The 26,063-nt window shown below is 46.2% G+C and overlaps 1 protein-coding gene across 6 annotated transcripts in view; it reads left to right on the top strand.

The window, feature by feature from the left end:
* Window positions 1-26,063, top strand: part of LOC118358858 (ribonucleoprotein PTB-binding 2-like) — a 113,450-nt gene that overhangs the window by 78,576 nt on the left and 8,811 nt on the right. For 2 of the 6 annotated variants that reach the window (XM_052480094.1, XM_052480095.1), the window contains exons 4-11: window positions 16,121-16,312; window positions 21,838-21,958; window positions 22,593-22,678; window positions 22,775-22,873; window positions 23,451-23,562; window positions 24,274-24,572; window positions 25,188-25,296; window positions 25,532-25,689. In XM_052480094.1, coding sequence (XP_052336054.1) covers window positions 16,121-16,312; window positions 21,838-21,958; window positions 22,593-22,678; window positions 22,775-22,873; window positions 23,451-23,562; window positions 24,274-24,572; window positions 25,188-25,296; window positions 25,532-25,689 — 1,176 coding nt within the window. Of the gene's footprint in view, window positions 1-16,120; window positions 16,313-21,837; window positions 21,959-22,592; window positions 22,679-22,774; window positions 22,874-23,450; window positions 23,563-24,273; window positions 24,573-25,187; window positions 25,302-25,531; window positions 25,690-26,063 lie in introns of all 6 variants that reach the window. The other 4 variants (XM_052480098.1, XM_052480099.1, XM_052480096.1 and 1 more) reach the window with 2 other exon arrangements.

The raw sequence follows: 26,063 nt of genomic DNA, 5'->3' as shown, positions 1-26,063 counted from the left end.
CACCAGTCATCCAACAACTACATCACACCAGTCATCCAACAACTACACCACACCAGTCATCCAACAACTACATCACACCAGTCATCCAACAACTACATCACACCAGTCATCCAACAACTACATCAGTCACCAGTCATCCAACAACTACATCACACCAGTCATCCAACAACTACATCACACCAGTCATCAACAACTACATCTACCAGTCATCCAACAACTACATCACACCAGTCATCCAACAACTACATCACACCAGTCATCCAACAACTACATCACACCAGTCATCCAACAAACATACCAGTCATCCAACAACTACATCATACCAGTCATCCAACAACTACATCACACCAGTCATCCAACAACTACATCACACCAGTCATCCAACAACTACATCATACCAGTCATCCAACAATCATCATACCAGTCATCCAACAACTACATCACACCAGTCATCCAACAACTACATCACACCAGTCATCCAACAACTACATCACACCAGTCATCCAACAACTACATCACACCAGTCATCCAACAACTACATCACACCAGTCATCCAACAACTACATCACACCAGTCATCCAACAACTACATCACACCAGTCATCCAACAACTACATCACACCAGTCATCCAACAACTACATCACACCAGTCATCCAACAACTACATCACACCAGTCATCCAACAACTACATCACACCAGTCATCCAACAACTACATCACACCAGTCATCCAACAACTACATCACACCAGTCATCCAACAACTACATCACACCAGTCATCCAACAACTACACCACACCAGTCATCCAACAACTACATCACACCAGTCATCCAACAACTACATCACACCAGTCATCCAACAACTACATCACACCAGTCATCCAACAACTACATCACACCAGTCATCCAACAACTACATCACACCAGTCATCCAACAACTACATCACACCAGTCATCCAACAACTACATCACACCAGTCATCCAACAACTACATCACACCAGTCATCCAACAACTACACCACACCAGTCATCCAACAACTACATCACACCAGTCATCCAACAACTACACCACACCAGTCATCCAACAACTACATCACACCAGTCATCCAACAACTACATCACACCAGTCATCCAACAACTACATCACACCAGTCATCCAACAACTACATCACACCAGTCATCCAACAACTACATCACACCAGTCATCCAACAACTACATCACACCAGTCACTACATCCACCAGTCACAATCACCAGTCTCATCAACAGTCATCCAACAACTACATACCAGTCATCCAACAACTACATCACACCAGTCATCCAACAACTACATCACACCAGTCATCCAACAACTACATCATACCAGTCATCCAACAACTACATCACACCAGTCATCCAACAACTACATCACACCAGTCATCCAACAACTACATCACCAGTCATCCAACAACTACATCACACCAGTCATCCAACAACTACATCACACCAGTCATCCAACAACTACATCACACCAGTCATCCAACAACTACATCACACCAGTCATCCAACAACTACATCACACCAGTCATCCAACAACTACATCACACCAGTCATCCAACAACTACATCACACCAGTCATCATACCAACAACTACATCACACCAGTCATCCAACAACTACATCACACCAGTCATCCAACAACTACATCACACCAGTCATCCAACAACTACATCACACCAGTCATCCAACAACTACATCACACCAGTCATCCAACAACTACATCACACCAGTCATCCAACAACTACACAGTCATCCAACACACCAGTCATCCAACAACTACATCACACCAGTCATCCAACAACAACTACATCCCATTCAGTCATCCGACAACTACATCACACCAGTCACACACCAGAAGTCATCCAACAACTACATCACACCAGTCATCCAACAACTACATCACACCAGTCATCTAATCACACCAGTCATCAAACAACTACATCACACCAGTCATTCAACAACTACATCACCAGTCATCAAACAACTACATCACACCAGTCATTCAACAACTACATCACACCAGTCATCCAACAACTTGACCAGACAACTACATCACACCAGTCATCCGCCATCAAAGACAACTACATCACACCAGTCATCCGACAACTACATCACACCAGTCATCCGACAACTACATCACACCAGTCATCCAACAACTACATCACACCAGTCATCCGACAACTACATCACACCAGTCATCCGACAACTACATCACACCAGTCATCCAACAAACATCACACCAGTCATCCAACAACTACATCACACCAGTCATCCAACAACTACACCACACCAGTCATCCAACAACTACACCACACCAGTCATCCAACAACTACATCACACCAGTCATCCGACAAACATCACACCAGTCATCCAACAGATTCCCATTCAGAGTGACACACAGAAGCATCCAGGGTCAATGCCTTGCTCAAGGGCACGTTGACAGATCTCCCACCAGGCCAAAAGAACGTGAACCCGAACCCTCCTAGAGAACTAAAGAGAAAAAAGGAAAAGACAGAAGAAAACAAATTGCAAATGCAAAATATATATATATATATATAAATACATTGAAAACAAAGGACAACAACTAAAATCAGAACAGCAATGCCAACTGTATATGTTTGTGTGTATGTTTGGCACTACTACATTATTTGAATGAGTGTGTGTATATGCATGTGTACAAACACCTGCACGGCAACCGCCTCTGGCAAACCGGCGTTAGTTGTAAAAACACTGCCCCTCAGTGTCATTCAAACGTACTTTTTATTATGTTTTATTTTTGTATTTGGACTTTAAAAAAACAATGTATCTTTGACCATCATTCTCTCCCCAACACAGCAACTCCACTCCCACTTGTCTCCAATTCCACATCTCAACCCTCAGCTTCCCTCAGCCCATCCCATCTATCTCTGCTGGCCACTCTCTTCGGGTTTCTACGCAACACATATCTTTCAACTATACTGTGATGTTTAACGTACAATTTCAATCTATCTAATCGAATAGAATCCACAGATTGCAAGTTGAAGATAAATACTTTTACTAATAGTATTAGTAATTGACTGACCCGGTCTCTCCAGATCTCCTATTTCTACGGTCAATTGTAGATCAATGCTATGCATTTTCCACCATTCCTGAACCTGAGACCAGAAACAGACTACCTGAGGTCAATACCAAAATAAATGGTCTATTGTTTCTGGATCCTCACGACAAAATCTGCAGAGCTTCGATGATTTTATGCCCCAAATATTCAATGCTGTAATTAATTGGTTGTACTCTTGGATTGAGCAGACCTTCCCATACAATTCTGATATCTCCATGAATGACATAACTCTACCATTTCAATTTACAATATAATTTAAGAACCAAAATACCCTTATTTCCCATAAATACAGGTATTTTATCAACCAGCACATCTGAGTTCAGCCATAATATTTGTTGTAATGTTTGTTGAATCTTTTCCAGGGGATGAAATTGAAATTTTATCCATCTCTGCAAGTAAAACTTGAACCCTAAAGAGAGAGGTTTTGTGCTTTTATATTTAATAATCTAAACCCACCTAATTCAAATTCATTGTATAGATGGCATGTTTTATTTTGTCCCAAATAAAGCTAAATGTCTTTTTCATATGAAAAATGAATTATCAGGAGTAGGCAGCGCCATAAGTAAGTGAGGAAACTGATGAATGCCATCAGCCCATTTGTTTTAGGTGAACTGCAGGGTGATGTAAAAGTTGTATTTTTTGAAGATCCAATACGTAATATTGTACACTTATCATGATGAACTTTTCTGTACTCTTTTTCTGGACTAAAACCTATCTAGATCCTCAATGAGACATTGCAGGGATCTAGTTTGAGGACCTAATATAAACCCTTGAGTCATCAGCATACATGGACACCTCTGTTTTTAAGCCTTGGATTTCTAATCCTCTAATGTTGTTACTGGATCGGATAATAGCTAGCTTTTCAATGGACATAACGAATAGATATGGTGACTGCGGACACTCTTGTTTAATTCCCCTTGACAATTCAAAACTCTGAGAAGTAGCCGTTATTTACTATTTTACACCTGGGGTTGCTCTACATTATTTTTACCCATTTTACAAGAGAATTACCCAAATTTAAAAAATCTAGGCATTTATAAATAAAATCCAGTCTTACTCTATCAAATGTCTTTTCAAAATCCACTATAAATACCAGGCCTGGCTTCATAGATGTTTCATGATGTTCTATTATTAGTTGTCGTGTCTTATCCCCAATGTATTGTCCATGTAAAAAAACCTGTCTGATCAGGATGAACAATACCTGGTAAAAACCCTTTTAATTCTGAGTGCTATGAATTTCGCTAGTATTTTTGCATCACAACATTGAAGTGTAAGAGGCCTCCAGTTTTTTTTGGATAGACTGGGTCTTTATATTTGCCATCTGGGTCTTGTTTTAATAATAGAGAAATCAGACCATCCTGCTGAGTACCTGACAGACTACCATTTCTATAGGGGTAGTTAAAACAATCTAACAATGGAGCTTTTAGTACATCAAAAAAGGCTTGATATACCTCTACCGGTATCCAATCAAGCCCTGGGTTTTTTCCAGACTGAAAGGATTTAATAGCCTCAAAAAGTTCTTCCTCTGTAATTTGGCCTTCACACTGAACGCACACACACTTTGTGTAGAATATGAATGAGCATAACAGCTTAATGCGTTTGTGTGATTGCAAAGCCTATGTATGTGCCTCGCTCTCTTTTTCTAACTCATTCTCTCTCTCTCTCTCTCTTGCTTTGCCACTCACTTACAGCAACCTCCCTCCCTCCCTCAGGGCGTTGAAGTGGTAGACTGGTAAAGAGGAGAGGAAGGTAATTTCCATAGTGTATGGCTAATGTATGCTGATGGCCTATCGACCTCCTCCTACACACCTCTCCTCCTCATCCCTCTCTCCTCAGACCGGAGGGACTGGCAGACGAGTGGGAGTTGAGGAGAGGAAATGGTGGTGTGAGAGGATGTGCGATGGAGGGTTATGACAGCAGCCTCGTTATGGTATGGAGAATCTGTACTACATGCGATTCAGTCCTGCCTTGTCAAACCTTTCCGTCTAGCTGAACTGTGGCCGGCAGTGAGCAGGAAGCCTATGTTATTGTCAGTTGGTCTTCATTTTCAAGGTTCACGTTTTTTGCATGTCACGCGCACAATTACAGTGACATACCTTTCTTGCAAGCTCCATTAGGCAGCCATGTAAGTGTATGACAGGACTGCGGGTCCGGTGCATTATTTAAGTGATCCCTTCTGCTGACGGACACAAGTTTTTCAAATTAAAATCCCAAATGGCCCCCTATTCTCAATGGGCTCTGATCAGAAGTAGTGCACTATACAAGGGGAATAGGGTGCCATTTGGGACGTAATCAAGTACGAGGCTGAATGGCTCCTTGTCAAATTACAGTGGGCTTAAATTGACACATTTCCAGGCAGGGGATATACTGACTGACCTCTCTCCTTCTCTCCATCCATCCATCTATCCGTCTCTCTTCCCCTCCCTCCTTCCATCCCTCCATATCTGCTTTCACTCCTATTGATGGACCGTGACCCGTGTAGCAATAATAACTCTGTGTCAGGAGACTTTACACTGGGTATTATAAATATTTATAAATATTCCCCCCTTGGGTTTCTTTCACATTTTGTTGCATTCCAAAAGAGGGATTGAAATAGATGTATTTGTGATTATTATTTTTTTTTTTGGGGGTACTTCAGTGTCAAAGTGAAATAAACATTTGATCCATTTTTACAAATGAATAAAAATCCATTAACTAAAATATTAGTAGTATTCAACCCCAATGTTTAGACAGGATTTAACTAGTGCGGCTTAACAAATCACAATAAGTTACATAGATTCACTCCGTGTGAAATAATAGGGGTTGAAAAGATTTTTGAATGACTAACCCTTCCTCTGTCCCCCATACATTCATCTGTCCCCCATACATACATCTGTGCCCCATACATACATCTGTCCCCCATACATACATCTGTCCCCCATACATACATCTGTCCCCCATACATACATCTGTCCCCCATACATACATCTGTCCCCCATACATACATCTGTCCCCCATACATACATCTGTCCCCCATACATACATCTGTCCCCCATACATACATCTGTCCCCCATACATACATCTGTCCCCCATACATACATCTGTCCCCCATACATACATCTGTCCCCCATACATACATCTGTCCCCCATACATACATCTGTCCCCCATACATACATCTGTCCCCCATACATACATCTGTGCCCCATACATACATCTGTCCCCCATACATACATCTGTCCCCCATACATACATCTGTCCCCCATACATACATCTGTCCCCCATACATACATCTGTCCCCCATACATACATCTGTCCCCCATACATACATCTGTCCCCCATACATACATCTGTCCCCCATACATACATCTGTCCCCCATACATACATCTGTCCCCCATACATACATCTGTCCCCCATACATACATCTGTCCCCCATACATACATCTGTCCCCCATACATACATCTGTCCCCCAAACATACATCTGTCCCCCAAACATACATCTGTCCCCCAAACATACATCTGTCCCCCAAACATACATCTGTCCCCCATACATACATCTGTCCCCCATACATACATCTGTCCCCCATACATACATCTGTCCCCCATACATACATCTGTCCCCCATACATACATCTGTCCCCCATACATACATCTGTCCCCCATACATACATCTGTGCCCCATACATACATCTCTCCCTCAGTCAAGTGTTGAATTTCAAGCACAGGTTAAACTACAAAGACCAGGGAGCTTTGCGAAAGCCTCGTAAAGAAGGGCAGTGATTGGTAGACGACTAACAATAACATATTTAATATCTCTTTATAAGCATGGCCCTTCTGAACTGAGCTGCAGAACAGGAAGGTGACTGCTCAGGGATGTCACCGTGAGGCCATTGGTGATTTTTAAAGCAGCTGCGCAGTTCAACGACTGTGATGGGAGAAAACTGAGGATGGATCAACTGCATTATAGTGACTCCACAATAATGATCTAAATGACAGAGTGAAAAGAAGTATAGAAACATACAGAATAAGGCACTGAAGTAATACTGGGAAAAAGCACTACTGTGTTGGATTCTTCAAATCCAACACGTCACGTCGCTGAGTAAATGCCTTCTTATTGGCTGCATCATGTTATGCTTGATATCGGCAAAGACCTGGGTGTTGTTCTGGATAAAAAGAGTCAGGTTGGAGCTAAGCACGGCAGGTAGCCTAGTGGTTAGAGTGTTGGGCCAGTAACCGAAAGGTTGGTGGATGGAATCCCCCGAGCTGACAAGGTAAAAAATCTGCCGTTCTGCCCCTGAACACGGCAGTTAACCGACTGTTCCCTGGTAGGCTGTCATTGTAAACAACCGACTGTTCCTCGGCCGTCGTTGTAAATAAGAACTTGGTGAATACAGCGATACCCACTGTATCTGTTAATGCTTAAACCTTTATTTAAGCAGGAAGATATGCTGAGATCGCTGTCTCTTTCGCAGATTGTACACATCAATTACACTGTGCATGAAAAGCAATACACGATCAAATGACACAAACACATTCTTCATTCCACATGAGAACTAAATGCAGATTAACCAAACTCGGTGGCGATTGAAGGGATGTCTAGGGTTAGCCAACCCTGATACCGGGTCTAAAAGGTAACAGGGATGTAAGTTATGGAGGAAGTGTATGCAAGAGGGCTTTCTAGAGAAAAAGCCTCTATCTGCCAGACTTTGAAGAGGGCCTACTTTCTGAAACAAAATGCGATGATGCGTGCCGAACCTATAGCCAATAACCCGGAATGAATGTTGACTGAATTATTTGTTTTCTGCTATTTAACGAAAGACTGGACCTGTTCTTAAAGAAGAAGCCTATTTGAATTGTTCATTTCTTTAACCGACTCGTCAAAATGCTTTTTGGAGGAAAACTTTCCGTCACCGCAGACGCCCCGACGGACAAGATCAGTGAATCACCGTCCAAATTGGATGGAAACCAGCCTGCACTTTATGGTGAGGAAACTGCTCTGTCATTGTGTCAGTACTGAGAAGAGTAGGGTTCCTTTTTGTGTGTCTGTGTGAGTGTACGGTATGTGTGCGTGCTTGTGTGAATGTGTGTGTTTATTTGTCTAAGTCTTAGAGAGAAAGCCGGGACGAGTAGGAGTAGCTGTATTACATCTCTCATAGCTCAGGTGGATTCTGTGAAAGCCAGACGCTTTGATAATGGGCTGAACAGAGCTCTTTCACAATCCGCTGTAGACTCTCTCTCTCTCTCTCTCAATTTCTCTCTCTCACTCCCTCTCTCCCCAATTTGCTTTATTGGCATGACGTAACAATGTACATATTGTCAAAGCTTATTTGGGGTATTTCAATATAAACATGAGAATCTAAATTGTCACCGGGACAACAGTAACAACAATAACCAAGGGTCAAAATAACCAACACATTGAACAACAACAATAAGCATAGAGGACATGTGCAGGTTGATTGGTCTGTCAGACACTGTCCCTCATCTCATGGCAGGCAGCAATGTAGTGCGCTGCCAACCCACAGCTCTCTGCGTCCTCCCCCAACAGGACGGGTAGTCTACTTTCAGGTCTTTGAAACTTTGAATAAGGGTTTCAAATTGGGGGGAATTGTTTTATTAAAAAAAAAAAAAACATTTTGTCAGGAAATGCAGCTCCGTCTCAGGTTCTGCTGTGGTACAGTGGTTGCACAGCCTTTCCTCTACAGGGAGCCGGGTTGCCCTGTGTCTACCCTTCTCAATGGCAAGGCTGTGCTCACTGAGCCTGTACTTTGTCAAGGTTTTCATCAGTAAGCCAGATAGCACTGCATTTTCTTTGTGTTTGTGCTTGTGTTTCCCAATAATCAATATAGTTTTGTTTTGACTGTGTTGTAGTTTTGGTTTATCCTGATTGATTGGATGTTCTGGTCCTGAGGCGGACTGAGGGGACTGAGGCTTCAGTCTGTTAGTAGAACAGGTTTGTGAACTCAGCCCCAGGACCAGCTGGATGAGGGGACTGAGGCTTCAGTGTGTTAGTAGAACAGGTTTGTGAACTCAGCCCCAGGACCAGCTGGATGAGGGGACTGAGGCTTCAGTGTGTTAGTAGAACAGGTTTGTGAACTCAGCCCCAGGACCAGCTGAATGAGGGGACTGAGGCTTCAGTGTGTTAGTAGAACAGGTTAGTGAACTCAGCCCCAGGACCAGCTGAATGAGGGGACTGAGGCTTCAGTGTGTTAGTAGAACAGGTTTGTGAACTCAGCCCCAGGACCAGCTGGATGAGGGGACTGAGGCTTCAGTGTGTTAGTAGAACAGGTTTGTGAACTCAGCCCCAGGACCAGCTGAATGAGGGGACTGAGGCTTCAGTGTGTTAGTAGAACAGGTTAGTGAACTCAGCCCCAGGACCAGCTGAATGAGAGGACTGAGGCTTCAGTGTGTTAGTAGAACAGGTTAGTGAACTCAGCCCCAGGACCAGCTGGATGAGGGGACTGAGGCTTCAGTGTGTTAGTAGAACAGGTTAGTGAACTCAGCCCCAGGACCAGCTGGATGAGGGGACTGAGGCTTCAGTGTGTTAGTAGAACAGGTTTGTGAACTCAGCCCCAGGACCAGCTGGATGAGGGGACTGAGGCTTCAGTGTGTTAGTAGAACAGGTTAGTGAACTCAGCCCCAGGACCAGCTAGATGAGGGGACTGAAGCTTCAGTGTGTTAGTAGAACAGGTTTGTGAACTCAGCCCCAGGACCAGCTGAATGAGGGGAATGAGGCTTCAGTGTGTTAGTAGAACAGGTTAGTTAACTCAGCCCCAGGACCAGCTGGATGAGGGGACTGAGGCTTCAGTGTGTTAATAGAACAGGTTAGTGAACTCAGGACCAGCTGGATGAGGGGACTGAGTCTTCAGTGTGTTAGTAGAACAGGTTAGTGAACTCAGGACCAGCTGGATGAGGGGACTGAGTCTTCAGTGTGTTAGTAGAACAGGTTTGTGAACTCAGCCCCAGGACCAGCTGGATGAGGGGACTGAGGCTTCAGTGTGTTAGTAGAACAGGTTTGTGAACTCAGCCCCAGGACCAGCTGGATGAGGGGACTGAGGCTTCAGTGTGTTAGTAGAACAGGTTTGTGAACTCAGCCCCAGGACCAGCTGAATGAGGGGACTGAGGCTTCAGTGTGTTAGTAGAACAGGTTAGTGAACTCAGCCCCAGGACCAGCTGAATGAGGGGACTGAGGCTTCAGTGTGTTAGTAGAACAGGTTTGTGAACTCAGCCCCAGGACCAGCTGGATGAGGGGACTGAGGCTTCAGTGTGTTAGTAGAACAGGTTTGTGAACTCAGCCCCAGGACCAGCTGAATGAGGGGACTGAGGCTTCAGTGTGTTAGTAGAACAGGTTAGTGAACTCAGCCCCAGGACCAGCTGAATGAGGGGACTGAGGCTTCAGTGTGTTAGTAGAACAGGTTAGTGAACTCAGCCCCAGGACCAGCTGGATGAGGGGACTGAGGCTTCAGTGTGTTAGTAGAACAGGTTAGTGAACTCAGCCCCAGGACCAGCTGGATGAGGGGACTGAGGCTTCAGTGTGTTAGTAGAACAGGTTTGTGAACTCAGCCCCAGGACCAGCTGAATGAGGGGACTGAGGCTTCAGTGTGTTAGTAGAACAGGTTTGTGAACTCAGCCCCAGGACCAGCTGGATGAGGGGACTGAGGCTTCAGTGTGTTAGTAGAACAGGTTAGTGAACTCAGCCCCAGGACCAGCTAGATGTGGGGACTGAAGCTTCAGTGTGTTAGTAGAACAGGTTTGTGAACTCGGCCCCAGGACCAGCTGAATGAGGGGACTGAGGCTTCAGTGTGTTAGTAGAACAGGTTTGTGAACTCAGCCCCAGGACCAGCTGGATGAGGGGATTTTTCTTTGCTCAGCTCTTGGTATTGCAGGGCTTGGTAATGATATTAGTGGGGGTCACAGTATTTTAGATGTTTCCAAAACTTAATTGCTCTTTTTTGAGTTTTTATTATTAGTGGATATTGGCCTATTTTTGCCCTGCGTGCTTTCTCTCTGTTCATTCACTGCCTCATTAAGGTGTCCAGTTGAGCTTATTTTTAAACCTAAGTAATTGTAGTGTGTGCAGTACTCTATATATTTTGTACCAATTGAGAACTTTGGTCCCTGAGATCTGGATCTTCTCTGGAAAATCATTATTTTAGTCTTTTTGGGGTTTACTGCCAAGGCCCAGGTCTGGCAGTACTGCTCTAGCAGGTCCAGGCTCTGCTGTAGGCCATGTGCTGTGGGGGTTTACTGCCAGGACCCAGATCCGGCAGTACTGCTCTAGCAGGTCCAGGCTCTGCTGTGGGGGTTTACTGCCAGGGCCCAGGTCTGGCAGTACTGCTCTAGCAGGTCCAGGCTCTGCTGTAGGCCATGTGCTGTGGGGGTTTACTGCCAGGGCCCAGGTCTGGCAGTACTGCTCTAGCAGGTCCAGGCTCTGCTGTAGGCCATGTGCTGTGGGGGTTTACTGCCAGGGCCCAGGTCTGGCAGTACTGCTCTAGCAGGTCCAGGCTCTGCTGTAGGCCATGTGTTGTGGGTGTTTACTGCCAGGGCCCAGGTCTGGCAGTAAGTACTGCTCTAGCAGGTCCAGGCTCTGCTGTAGGCCATGTGCTGTGGGGGTTTACTGCCAGGGCCCAGGTCTGGCAGTACTGCTCTAGCAGGTCCAGGCTCTGCTGTAGGCCATGTGCTGTGGGGGTTTACTGCCAGGACCCAGATCCGGCAGTACTGCTCTAGCAGGTCCAGGCTCTGCTGTAGGCCATGTGCTGTGGGGATTTACTGCCAGGGCCCAGGTCTGGCAGTACTGCTCTAGCAGGTCCAGGCTCTGCTGTAGGCCATGTGCTGTGGGGGTTTACTGCCAGGGCCCAGGTCTGGCAGTACTGCTCTAGCAGGTCCAGGCTCTGCTGTAGGCCATGTGCTGTGGGTGACAGCAGGCATAGGTCATCTGCAAAGAGTAGGCATTTAACTTCTGAATTGTGGAGACTAACACCAGAGGCTGAGGATGTTTCTAGAATAGTGGCCAATTCGTTGATGTAAATATTGTAGTGCAGGGCTCAGATTAAAACACTGACGAAGGCCCCTCCCCTGGTTAAAGAATTCTGTTTTCTTGCCAATTTTAATGCTGCACGTATTGCCAGTATACATTGATTTAATTACAGTGGGGCAAAAAAGTATTTAGTCAGCCACCAATTGTGCAAGTTCTCCCACTTAAAAAGATGAGAGAGGCTGGTAATTTTCATCATAGGTACACTTCAACTATGACAGACAAAATGAGAAAAAAAAGATCCAGAAAATCACATTGTAGGATTTTTAATGAATTTATTTGCAAATTATGGTGGAAAATAAGTATTCGGTCAATAACAAAAGTTTATTTCAATACTTTGTTATATACCCTTTGTTGGCAATGACAGAGGTCAAACGTTTTCTGTAAGTCTTCACAAGGTTTTCACACACTGTTGCTGGTATTTTGGCCCATTCCTCCATGCAGATCTCCTCTAGAGCAGTGATGTTTTGGGGCTGTTGCTGGGCAACACGGACTTTCAACTCCCTCCAAAAATGTTCTATGGGGTTGAGATCTGGAGACTGGCTAGGCCACTCCAGGACCTTGAAATGCTTCTTACAAAGCCACTCCTTTGTTGCCCGGGCGGTGCGTTTGGGATCATTGTCATGCTGAAAGACCCAGCCACGTTTCATCTTCAATGCCCTTGCTGATGGAGGTTTTCACTCAAAATCTCACGATACATGGCCCCATTCATTCTTTCCTTTACACGGATCAGTCGTCCTGGTCTCTTTGCAGAAAAACAGCCCCAAAGCATGATGTTTCCACCCCCATGCTTCACAGTAAGTATGGTGTTCTTTGGATGCAACTCAGCATTCTTTGTCCTCCAAACACGACTAGTTGAGTTTTTACCAAAAAGTTATATTTTGGTTTCATCTGACCATATGACATTCTCCCAATCTTCTTCTGGATCATCCAAATGCTCTCTAGCAAACTTCAGACGGGCCTGGACATGTACTGGCTTAAGCGGGGGGACACGTCTGGCACTGCAGGATTTGAGTCCCTGGCGGCGTAGTGTGTTACTGATGGTAGGCTTTGTTACTTTGGTCCCAGCTCTCTGCAAGTCATTCAAATGTGGTTCTGGGATTTTTGCTCACCGTTCTTGTGATAATTTGGACCCCACGGGGTGAGATCTTGCGTGGAGCCCCATATCGAGGGAGATTGTCAGTGGTCTTGTATGTCTTCCATTTCCTAATAATTGCTCCCACAGTTGATTTCTTCAAACCAAGCTGCTTACCTATTGCAGATTCAGTCTTCCCAGCCTGGTGCAGGTCTACAATTTTGTTTCTGGTGTCCTTTGACAGCCCTTTGACAGCTCTTTGGTCTTGGTCTTGGAGTGTGACTGTTTGAGGTTGTGGACAGGTGTCTTTTATACTGATAACAAGTTCAAACAGGTGCCATTAATACAGGTAACGAGTTGAGGACAGAGGAGCCTCTTAAAGAAGAAGTTACAGGTCTGTGAGAGCCAGAAATCTTGCTTGTTTGTAGGTGACCAAATACTTATTTTCCACCATAATTTGCAAATAAATTCATTAAAAAAAAATGTTCTTCTAATTTTGTCTGTCATAGTTGAAGTGTATCTATGATGAAAATTACAGGCCTCTCTCATATTTTTAAGTGGGAGAACTTGCACAATTGGTGGCTGACTAAATACTTTTTTGCCCCACTGTATGTCATATGTTTTACCCCCTACACCACTTTCAATAACTTTGTAGAACAGTCCTGTATGCCAAGTAGAATCAAATGCTTTTTGGAAGTCGATAAAGCAAGCGTATATTTTGGTGGACATGTTTATCTATTTTGGTGTAAATCTCTCTCTCTCTCTCTCTCTCTCTCTCTCTCTCTCTCTCTCTCTCTCTCTCTCTCTCTCTCTCTCTCTCTCTCTCTCTCTCTCTCTCTCTCTCTCTCTCTCTCTCTCTCTCTCTCTCTCTCTCTCTCTCTCTCTCTCTCTCTCTCTCTCTCTCTCTCTCTCTCTCTCTCTCTCTCTCTCTCTCTCTCTCTCTCTCTCTCTCTCTCTCTCTCTCTCTCTCTCTCTCTCTCTCTCTCTCTCTCTCTCTCTCTCTCTCTCTCTCTGTGTGTTTACATTGCCAAAGCAAGTGAAATAGATCATAAACAAAAATTAAATAAACAATACAAAATATACAGTTAACATTACACTCACAACAGACTTGCCATATTATTTACATTTACGTCTATTATGTCTATATACAGTGTTGTAATGATGTGCAAATAGTTAAGGGAAATGATATGAACATAAATATGGGTTGTATTTACAATGGTGTTGGTTCTTCACTGGTTGACATTTTCTTGTAGCAACAGGTCACTCATCTTGCGTCTGTGATGGCACACTGTGGTATTTCACCCAATAGATATGGGAGTTGATCAAAATGATTTGTTTTCAAATTCTTTGTGGGTGTGTGTAATCTGAGGGAAATGTGTCTCTCTAATATGGTTGTACATTGGGCAGGAGGTTAGGAAGTGCAGCTCAGTTTCCACCTCATTTTGTGGGCAGTGGGCACATGAACCTGTCTTCTCTTGAGAACCAGGTCTGCCGTCGGCGGCCTCTCTCAATAGCAAGGCCATGCTCACTGAGTCTGTACGGTGTCAAAGATTTCCTTGGTTTTGGGTCAGTCACAGTGGTCAGGTATTCTGCCACTGTGTACTCTCTGTTAAGGGCCAAATAGCATTCTAGTTTGCTCTGCTTTTTTTGTCAATTCTTTCCAATGTGTCAAGTAACTGCCAGTCTCTGGCGGCATGAAATACTCCACACACACTGTAACTGTGATGGAATAGGAGTGTTCACGCACGGTTTTGTTTGCTTGTTTGTTCGTTAGTTCTGTGCCGTTTCGAGTGAGGTGTGTGTGTGTGGTTGTAACGTGTATTCTCTGTGTTACAGCTGGCCCAGGACGAGGGCAGCCCGGTGCGTGGCTTCGGGGTGGTGGGGTATGAGAGTGAGGTGTGTGTGGTTGTAACGTGTATTCTCTGTGTTACAGCTGGCCCAGGACGAGGGCAGCCCGGTGCGTGGCTTCGGGGTGGTGGGGTATGAGAGTGAGGTGTGTGTGGTTGTAACGTGTATTCTCTGTGTTACAGCTGGCCCAGGACGAGGGCAGCCCGGTGCGTGGCTTCGGGGTGGTGGAGTATGAGAGTGAGGTGTGTGTGGTTGTAACGTGTATTCTCTGTGTTACAGCTGGCCCAGGATGTGGGCAGCCCGGTGCGTGGCTTTGGGGTGGTGGAGTATGAGAGTGAGGTGTGTGTGGTTGTAACGTGTATTCTCTGTGTTACAGCTGGCCCAGGACGAGGGCAGCCCGGTGCGTGGCTTCGGGGTGGTGGAGTATGAGAGTGAGGTGTGTGTGGTTGTAACGTGTATTCTCTGTGTTACAGCTGGCCCAGGACGAGGGCAGCCCGGTGCGTGGCTTCGGGGTGGTGGAGTATGAGAGTGAGGTGTGTGTGGTTGTAACGTGTATTCTCTGTGTTACAGCTGGCCCAGGACGAGGGCAGCCCGGTGCGTGGCTTTGGGGTGGTGGAGTATGAGAGTGAGGTGTGTGTGGTTGTAACGTGTATTCTCTGTGTTACAGCTGGCCCAGGACGAGGGCAGCCCGGTGCGTGGCTTCGGGGTGGTGGGGTATGAGAGTGAGGTGTGTGTGGTTGTAACGTGTATTCTCTGTGTTACAGCTGGCCCAGGACGAGGGCAGCCCGGTGCGTGGCTTTGGGGTGGTGGAGTATGAGAGTGAGGTGTGTGTGGTTGTAACGTGTATTCTCTGTGTTACAGCTGGCCCAGGACGAGGGCAGCCCGGTGCGTGGCTTCGGGGTGGTGGAGTATGAGAGTGAGGTGTGTGTGGTTGTAACGTGTATTCTCTGTGTTACAGCTGGCCCAGGACGAGGGCAGCCCGGTGCGTGGCTTCGGGGTGGTGGGGTATGAGAGTGAGGTGTGTGTGGTTGTAACGTGTATTCTCTGTGTTACAGCTGGCCCAGGACGAGGGCAGCCCGGTGCGTGGCTTCGGGGTGGTGGAGTATGAGAGTGCAGAGCAGGCGGAGGCCGTTCTGATAGAGATGGACAAAACACTGGTGGGAGGACAGGAGATCCGTCTGTCTCTCTGCACCCCCGGAACCTCAGGCAGGAGCACATTGGCCGCTCTCATAGCTGCTCAGGGCGTGGTGAGTGACTGGACACACACACACACACACACACACACACACACACACACACACACACACACACACACACTGTAGATATGCAAACATTCCCACATTTATTAAAAATAGAAAATAGAGATCCATTTGACTGATTTAGATACAGTACAAAGTTGAACTAGGGACTAGTGCCATGGTCAGGACTGCACACCTCGATAAACGGTTGGTTCCATTGACTTGCTGCGTACGCTCACTCAATATGCTTGCGCGCATACATGCATATATACATGAATACAAATAGCCTCCTACTCATTCTCTCTCTCTCTCTCTCTCTCTCTCTGGTGCTGTGTGGCTGTTACAGTCACCATAACGGTGGCAGTTATAATTACAGTTGTCCCAGGGTAGGACTGGCTCACAATAAACCCACTCCCTCTGACGAAAGGAAATCATGCTGCGCCCACTGCCGCTGTAACAAACATACCAACACACACACACACACACACACACACACACACACACACACACACACACACACACACACACACACACACACACACACACACTGCTCGAATGTAATCAAACCCATGCACAGACAAAATCACACACACACACACACATTGAAGTCTGCACAAGCAGCAGCTAATCTCTCCCCCATTCACTCATTTCTACCTGTGGAGCTGTCAGGAACTGAAGGAACTGTCAGTCTGTCGACACTGCAACATCTCACTGGTCATACCAGGTATTCCAGCACATACCAGGTGATCCGGCACTAGGCATGCAGTAGTACCGTATAGTATTGTATAGATTGTTGTCCTCGCACGACCCTGTATATCAGGTCTCTGTTGAAAGTGATCAACCCTTATGTCCGTTAGTTTTACTGTAGTAATCTTAATGGAATTGATATTTGCACGTGTACAACAGAGCGATACAAGGTAGGCCTATAGCCTCGAGACAGTATAGACTTAAAGAGGGAACATTCAAAGACAACTATTCATTAGGGGGACGATTTCCGACCCGAGTCAAGCGTGTAAATGGAACGGAATTCCCTTTTTTAATGTACTTTTCTCTCTGTGCCTATTCTGACCTTGAACTGAAGCACGTTGTTCACCCGCGATGCGTTTGAGGAGACTAAATGAAGGTGCGCTTGGACGTGTGTCTACAGATACGCCGTCTTCTGACCTTGACCTTATTCCCTAATAATTCCACCACCTTTGACCTTTTCCAATGGAAATAACACCTTCATCTGTGCGCTGTTACTTGCAACTTGATAAGAGGTATTGATACGAGCTCGGTAGATGAGTCGTCCGTTCGGATAAGGGAAATATGTAAATATAAATGAGACTTGTTTCCGTTTGGCCTTTTTTAATCGCTGGAGACAATTGGGACACCAGTCATATGGCTGAAGCTTATCAACACCAACTTTCCCACAGTAAAGTTCATGAAATGCTGTTCCGTTATGCAGAATTTAAATTGCGCTGCCTTTTAACTTGCAGGGATGGGAACTCCACAGTGTCTTAAACGATAGACTGCCTCTGTCTGTCTGTCTGTCTGTTTCTATCATGTATAAATATTAGCCACTCTCAGTATGGACCGTTTAGCAGGCACACATATTCAACTGCCAATTTACTTACTCTTTAGTTCCCTTGGTTTTGGTACAAGCGACATTATCATTCCATTAAATGACATGGTTTTGTTTACCTTCGCGTGCTTCCTCTGTAATCGCTGGCACGGACGTGTGGTTGCTGCTGAGCATCATTAGTAACAGTTGATAATATATATATATATTTAAGGACGTAGGCTAAATTAAATCGTTATGGAGCGGAGCTCACACCGACCTGAACCCATCGCAATACTTGGTCGTGTCATCACACAGTTCCATGGTTAGTGCAGGTACTAGACGAGGGTAGAGCCTACTATTGTACAGTATTCTCCCTACTATAATACCATGTACATTTATCATCCAGCATTAACATGGGTTTTCGTGCGCCCAGGCTCTCCTAAATAATCGACAAGATCAAAGGATTTTTAAATCTGCCAATTGGTGCTGAAACACACGTGAATTATGCCGTGCATTTGGAAAGTATTCAGACCCCTTGACTTTTTCCACATTTTGTTGCGTTACAGCCTTATTCTAAAATGGATTAAATCGTGTTTTGCCCCTCATCAATATCAACACAATAATGACACATCAAAAACCGGTATAAAAAATGAAAACTGAAATATGATATTTACACAAGTCTTCAGACCCTTTACTCAGTAGTTTGTTGAAGCACCTTTGGCAGCGATTACAGCCTTGAGTCTTCTTAGGGATGACACTACAAGCTTGGCACACCTGTATTTGGGGAGTTTCTCCCATTATTTCCTGCAGATCCTCTCAAGCTCTGTTAGGTTGGATGGGGATTATCGGTGCACAGCTATTTTCAGGTTTCTCCAGAGATATTTGATCGGGTTCAAGTCCAGGGTCTGGCTCGGCCACTCAAGGACATTCAGAGACTTGTCCTGAAGCCACTCCTGCATCGTCTTGGCTGTGTTCTTAAGGTCGTTGTCCTGTTGGAAGGTGAACTTCATCCCAGTGTTCATCAAGAATCTCTCTGTACTGTGCTTTGTTCATCTTTCCCTCAATTCTGACAAGTCTCTGAGAGTCTTTTGCTGCCTTTTGGCAAACTCCAAGTGGGCTGTCATGTGCCTTTTACTGAGGAGAGGCTTTCGTCTGGCCCCTCTACCATAAAGGCCTGATTGGTGGAGTGCTGCAGAGATGGGAGAATCTTCCAGAAGGACAACCATCTCCACAGAGGAACTCTGGAGTGACCATCGGGTTCTTGGTCACCTCCCTCTCCCGCTCAGTGTGGCCAGCTCTAAGAAGAGTCTTAGTGGTTCCAAACTTCTTACATTTAAGAATGATGGAGGCCACTGTGTTCTTGGGGACCTTCAATGCTGCAGGAATGTTTTAGTACCTTTCCCCAGATCTGTGCCTTGACACAATCCTGTCTCTGAGCTCTACTGACAATTCCTTCGACATCATGGCTTGGATTTTGGTCTGACATGCACTGTCAACTGTGGCACCTTTTATATAGACAGGTGTGTGCCTTTCCAAATCATGTCCAATCAATTGAATTGACCACAGGTGGACTCCAATCAAGCTGTAGAAACATTTCAAGGATGATCAATGGAAACAGGATGTACCTCATAGCAAAGGGTCTGAATACTTACATTTCTAAAAACCTGTTTTTGCTTTGTCATTATGGGGTATTGTGATGTCATTATGGGGTATTGTGATGTCATTATGGGGTATTGTGTTGTCATTATGGAGTATTGTGTGTAGATTGATGAGGATTTGTATTTATTTAATCCATTTTAGGATAAGACTGTAACGTAACAAATTGTGGAAAAAGGGAAGGGGTCGGAATACTTTTCTGAATGCACTGTACATTTAGGTGGCTTTCTTTCATTGATCCTTAATATTCTGAACCCCGTTCTCTCGATATATTCTAGTCTGTGGACAAAATTCGAACTGAAGCGTTACACCGTATTTAAAGGGATGGCTTAAGATAAATGTACTGGGCACCCGGTTGAATTGAAAACTCCACTGTAAAATCTGTTGGCCAGCAAGTAGGAGGGTTTTCAGTGGTTGAATCAAATGTATTCAGCGCGCGCAAAGGGAACCACGTCTGCAAAGCCTGATTACGCAGCTGCGCAAGGTAAGTGTGAATACCAACTACTGAGAAGTGTGTAGGAAAGGGGTACATTCCTAAGTCGGGAATCAGCACCTCGGGGACCACTGTTCACCGTCTGCGTGACACTCAGACAGTGAACAGGGCTTTAAGGTTGTTTATTTGACATCCTATTTCGTTCCTTGGGCTCGTTCTCTTGAACATACTAGAATGAATGAGATGCAGACGGAAACCATAGCGACATGAGAACCCTGTAAGGAGAGGAGGAGACAAATAGAGGAGACACGGAGGAGAGCCACTGTACTCAGAGGAGGATTCCTCCTGTCATTTTATTCAGTTTGTGAAACTGAGTGTGAACACAGGACCAGATGGACCCCCTCCTCTTTTCTTCTCTCTATCCCTCCCTCACTCTCCTTCCCTCTCTCTGGTGTGATTGTGTGGGAGTCAGGCTTTCTGATGCTTGAAGGAACCAGCCAGCCAGCAACCAACCAAACACACTGATGCGCACTGACATTTTCAGAGAGAGAGAGAGAGAGAGAGAGAGAGAGAGAGAGAGAGAGAGAGAGAGAGAGAGAGAGAGAGAGAGAGAGAGAGAGAGAGAGAGAGAGAGAGAGAGAGAGAGAGAGAGAGAGAGAGAGAGAGAGAGAGAGAGAGAGAGAGAGAGAGAGAGAGAGAGAGAGAGAGAGAGAGAGAGAGAGAGAGAGAGAGAGAGAGAGAGAGAGAGACCCTCCTTTCTTCTTCTCCTTTGTTGCTGTCAGCGGCAGATCAAACTGTGCTTCGGGGACAAACCTGTCTCACTCAATACCCAACTAACATACTATCTGTATGATACACCCCCCTTAAAAGATTTAGATGCACTATTGTAAAGTGGCTGTTCCACTGGATGTCATAAGGTGAATGCACCAATTTGTAAGTCGCTCTGGATAAGAGCGTCTGCTAAATGACTTAAATGTAAATGTAAATACACACTCTGTATGGCAGGCTAAAACGCCATCAGAGGTAGTAATGCACACTGTACTTCCCCCATTTAACAGGATACGAGCGAGCCTGAATTCAGCTGAACTTAGTTTGAAGGGTAAATATCATCTTGGTAATGTTGTTGCGGACGTCTACTCTGTGAGTTCGGTGTCTGCGGGCTGTACTGTGCTGCTAAGCTCAGCCCTGCAGGTGCTAGCATTTCTAGTTCCATCAGTTTCCGTCACATAATGAGCAGGGAATATTTGAGGCGCTGTGCTCCAGCGTGTGTACTGTCGAACCAAGCTCGGGGTGTTTAGCTCGTGTGTTGTCTTCCTTCTGGCTGGGAATCTGGCCTAAACCGAGCCAACCCTCCCCGTTCTATCCCCTGGCTGAAGCTCCATATGGTAACATATGGAGAGGACTCCCCCACATCTCCTCCCCGGCCCCCAGTGGGAAGGCACGTCCTGACCCCTTTAACTTGGTTTAGTGGCTCACAGAAAACACATTGCGGTAGCGCAAGGAGCAGACCTGAAGCCTTGCTAGATTTCTCCCTCCCTCTCTCCCTGCCTCTCCCCTCCTCTCTGTCCCTCGCTTTCCCCCTCCCTCCCTTTCCCCCTCCCTCCCTGTTCTCCAGTAGCAGATGGGTGCCCTGCTGCAAACAAGTGACCATGGTGCCATCAGGAACCGCCTAATGAGGAGATCCCAGGCTCCACACAGAAACAGAAACTAGCACACAGAGTATATGACCTCATCACGATTCCACCACTATAACCACGTTTTACAATACTACACTGTCACTACACTACACTACACTACACTGTCTGAGATAGAGCCAGCCGTGCTAACCTTTCCCTTTTGTGTGTGTGTGTGTGTGTGTGTGTGTGTGTGTGTGTGTGTGTGTGTGTGTGTGTGTGTTGGCAGATGTTGAGTAGTAAAAAGGGCTTACTGCCGGAGCCCAACCTGGCCCAGCTACTGAACAGCATGACCAACCCAGCAGCCCTACAGGTCCTCATGAGGCCCTACCACACTGGGAAACGAGGAGGTGACACACACACACACACACACCAGGCAGGCAGCAATTAGCTGGACTCTCTTCCTTGGAGGACTATTGTAAATCACATGAACTTATTTGCTAGCATGTCGTTTATCAGGGAGATTTGTATCCGTGTCCTCCTCTCTGTGAAAGATAGGCGTGTCCTTTTGAATAGCATGTCCCGTCCAATCAATTCCACGCAGGCTTCTTTTTGATGAATGCCTAATCATCTGTTATAATGAACTTGTTCTCAGCCTCCATCAGAACAGACGAGAGCAGGAGGGAGTGGAGGCTGAGCGGCTGGCTCTTTAAAGAAGAACACACAATTGGGACGAAGTCTAAAATTAGCCCCTGATTAAATGTTAAACTTTCTACCTATTCTGGCGGTAGCTACCATTAGCTTTGACGCGTACATCTATTCTGAGGGGGTCGAGGGTCACTAGCTGGAGTTATGGCTAAGACTATATCTCAGTGCCGTGTCCCATGCTCTGTTTCAGGTGCGCCGTAGCTCTGTACAATTTACCCGAGAAACACTTTCTTGAGCTGTTTAATAAAGACATCTTTTTCTATTTAGCTTCCGTTATCCTCCAAGATGAATCGTTTTTTTTTACCATTCATTCCCCCTGCCCCTCTCCATCTCCAGGGAAGTACGGGCGGCACCCCAGCCTTTCTCCGTTCCTCAGACCCCCCCTCACAGCAGCCCTGCTACAACTGGGGAAGGTACAGCAGGTGAGACTGGGTTACAGGGAGAAACGTAGCAACGTGTGTTACAGTATGTTCTAAATATGTGTGTGTACTGGTTTTCCCTCCCTGTTTCTCTCCCAGGGTGCCATGTTGGGGAACGGGCTGGTTCTGCAGAACCTCCTGCACATGCAGCTGGCCCAGCAGCAGCTCTTACACATCAAAGACAAGCACATCAGCAATGTGAGACAACGTGTGTGTGTGTGTGTGTGTTTTTGGTTGGCTGCCTCTGTCAGTCATTTGAAATGAAACATCACAACATTAGGGAAAACCTACTCCTGCACAGTTAATGGGTTCCGTGCAGAAAGGATTGGTTTGCGTCAGTAATCATTCTCACAATATTGAAACTTCAGTAGAGACTCTGTATTTCCTGCACGTTCCTGTAGAGATTCGTTGCACAACTCTGGGCTTCCTGCATATTTGATGCCGTTTTTAAAAGCACATTGTGGCATCGTAGCTACAGAGCGTGTGAGAGGAGAGAGAGAGGTAATCTTAATGTGCTCCGTTAGCTCCAGCAGTGGTAGTACTCTGCTCTCAGTGGGTACGCGGAAGTGGTGGCGCGCCGGTGGAGTTGTGAAGTCGCTATCCATCTCTGCATCATCTCACCCATCGTTTCCTTTGCATTTCTTCTACTTCTCTCCTCCCGTCATCCGCCTCTCGCTTGCTCTCTACACTCTCACTCAATTCATCGCCTCCTCTGTCGTCTTTCTTTCCCTGCCTGTTTTCCTTTATCCTCCTCTCGCTCTCTTCCCCTCCCTAGGTATCCAGTCTGCTGGGTGACCCTTCTCGTCTCCTCCTACAGAAAGCCCTGGGTCTCAGACCTCCAGCCCACATGACCTTGGGCAAAGGTCTGCTGGGTGACTCCCCCATCGGTGAGTGGCCTGGGCTGGGTATGCATGCATACCCACAGCCCCCCACGCACCACCTAGCCTGGGGGTCCTGCCTCGTGTGTCTGTGACTGTTCTTCTCAACCAGACAACCCTACATTTGCAATTCAAATCGTCCAAATGACAAAGTCAGTATTTATGGAAATGTATTGAAATGAGTCTCGTCTGCTGGGGGATGTTGTCCATTTATCTGTGTTTGCTGGTATTGTGCTGTTTGCTGCAGGCCCATAATGGCTGACTGCTCTGGGCTGTGCAGGTCCTTCATTACAGGGATATAAGCAGCTGGAATGAATGAAATCCGGGGATTGCAGGATGAAACGGAGTGGGGGGGCGGCATCTGTTCTGCTGCTGGTGAATAGATGTTATTGTAGGAGGTGCTCCGCTCCGTAACGCCTTTAACCTGAGTTCATGTCATCTTCACTTGCTCCCGGCTAGATAATGGTGTTTTTGTGTTGGCTACATTGTGCTGCACATTGTATTAACAGGGATTTAATAGTAGAGTAAGAGAGAATGTTGAGAAACCTATAGTCTGAGCACAGCAGGCGTACCATACTGTGTTTACTTTGACTGTAGTGTATTGTAGGCTAGCAGGAAGTTAAGTGACTGACAGAAGCAGATGGGCCAGTCTGCGAATGAATCTGCCTCTGGTGTGACAGTCCGACTTCCTCCTCTATCCTTGCTCTCTCTCCTCCACAGAGTTGGGTCAGGAGTCGATGCCAGCGTCCAGTCAGGCCACGGTGTCAGCAGCGGGCATGATGCCCTACCTGCGGGCACACCTGGGTATAGCCGGGGGAGGGGAGCTGAACGGGGCCTGCATCTCCACCGCAGCCTCTGACAGGCAGCCAGCGCCTCCTGGGACCACGATGCACGTTCAGCACCAGGGACAGAGCTACTCACTGGGAATGAGCAGCCCGGGGCTGGGCCCCCCTCCACCCAAAGCCCCAGGAGCCCACCAGCTCGGCCAATACAGCCACAGTAGCACCGAAGCTAGTGGAGTGAGTATAGAGCTCAGACACAGCACAACAATACATCAGGCTCTAGAGCTGGCACTGACTGAGATACCAGTAGCTCTCTCCTCTGCCCACCAGCTCTGTCTCTCTCTCTCTCTGTGTGTGATGGCACACCTCTGAGTTTCATTATTATTCCTGTCCCACCGTTCCCACTCTGGAGAACATCTTACAGGAGCCACAGGGTAACGGAGCCCAGCTCCCCCCATGAGCACAGTAATTAACACTGTGTGTGTGTGTGTGTGTGTGTGTGTGTGTGTGTGTGTGGCTGCCAGGCACCGGCATTCGACTGCCACTGTGAAGTATGTTTAATGGGATGGATATGAGTCAGGATCTTGACATGATAAAAGGACTCATTTCCACAAGGCTGTATGGTGGCGTAAGGCGAGTGTATAGAGGGATGATGGTGGCGCAGGGTGGCAGGCCACACTTAGTATCCAAGGGTGCACAGCATTGTGACTTGGACATCTGTAGGGCACTGTATATTGTTGAATGCATCCATGTGGATTTAGTATGGCGTGCGTTTCAGAAATCAAATGGGTTGTTTTAATGATATGGTTTAGTGACCGCGTGGTAAAGGTGAAAGGTTATCTCTGTCTTCAGGCTCCCAGCTGTCATATCTCTCTTCTGGGTGAACCTCCTAAAGAGATGAAGCTGCCCTCCAACCCCTACCTGAATCTAGCTAGTGTGTTACCTGGCATGGTAATGCAAGGTGAGGTACACAGGCAGACACACATTCCCGGGTATGATGCCGTCTGAAACAATGAGTGAAGGGAGGAACGCTTGTTGTTTAAGATTCTTGGGGTTTGCTATATATATATATATATATATATATATATATATATATATATTTAAAAAATGGAAGTCGATTTAACTTTAACAGATGATTCCCCCCTTTTTTGACATGAATTTGACTGTATTCTCTGGTTGTTTGCTCCGTGGTGCAGCCCCGGCGGTCGGTAAAACGCAGGCAGGACAGCCTCTGGCTGGGATGTACAGCAGTGCTATGCCACCTGTCTCCCAACCCTCCACCTCTCACGCCCCAGCGCCCTACAGCACAGATACCTCTGCAGACTACAGCCATTACAGCCAGGCATACTCACAGGTAACACACAAACACACACAAACTGTTGAGCCCATGCACAGTCCTCCACGCTTCCTCATAGGGACAAGTTGTTTCTGCACGTCCTCGCAAATCTGTCATGTGTTAGAGAGATGGAGAGAGAGGTGGGGGGTGGGGGGGTTGTGGTGGAGAGGGAGGTAAAAAGATGAGAGATGAGAATGATCTAGAGAGAAAGGAGGAATAAGAAAGAGGTGGAGAGAGAGAAACAGAGAGTGAGAGATGGAGAGAGAGACTGAATAGTTGTGTATATTCTGTTCCATCTGGTGCTCTACTCCCTCGCACTGCAACACCATATAGAGATGTCTCTCTTTCTCTTCTCCCTCTTCTCTCTCTCTCTCTCCTCTCTCTCTCACTCT

Source organism: Oncorhynchus keta, chromosome 26 (genome assembly GCF_023373465.1).
Source record: "Oncorhynchus keta strain PuntledgeMale-10-30-2019 chromosome 26, Oket_V2, whole genome shotgun sequence".
Classification (NCBI taxonomy): domain Eukaryota; kingdom Metazoa; phylum Chordata; class Actinopteri; order Salmoniformes; family Salmonidae; genus Oncorhynchus; species Oncorhynchus keta.
Note: the sequence above shows the minus strand (reverse complement) of the source record. Positions and strands in the feature narration are given on the sequence as shown.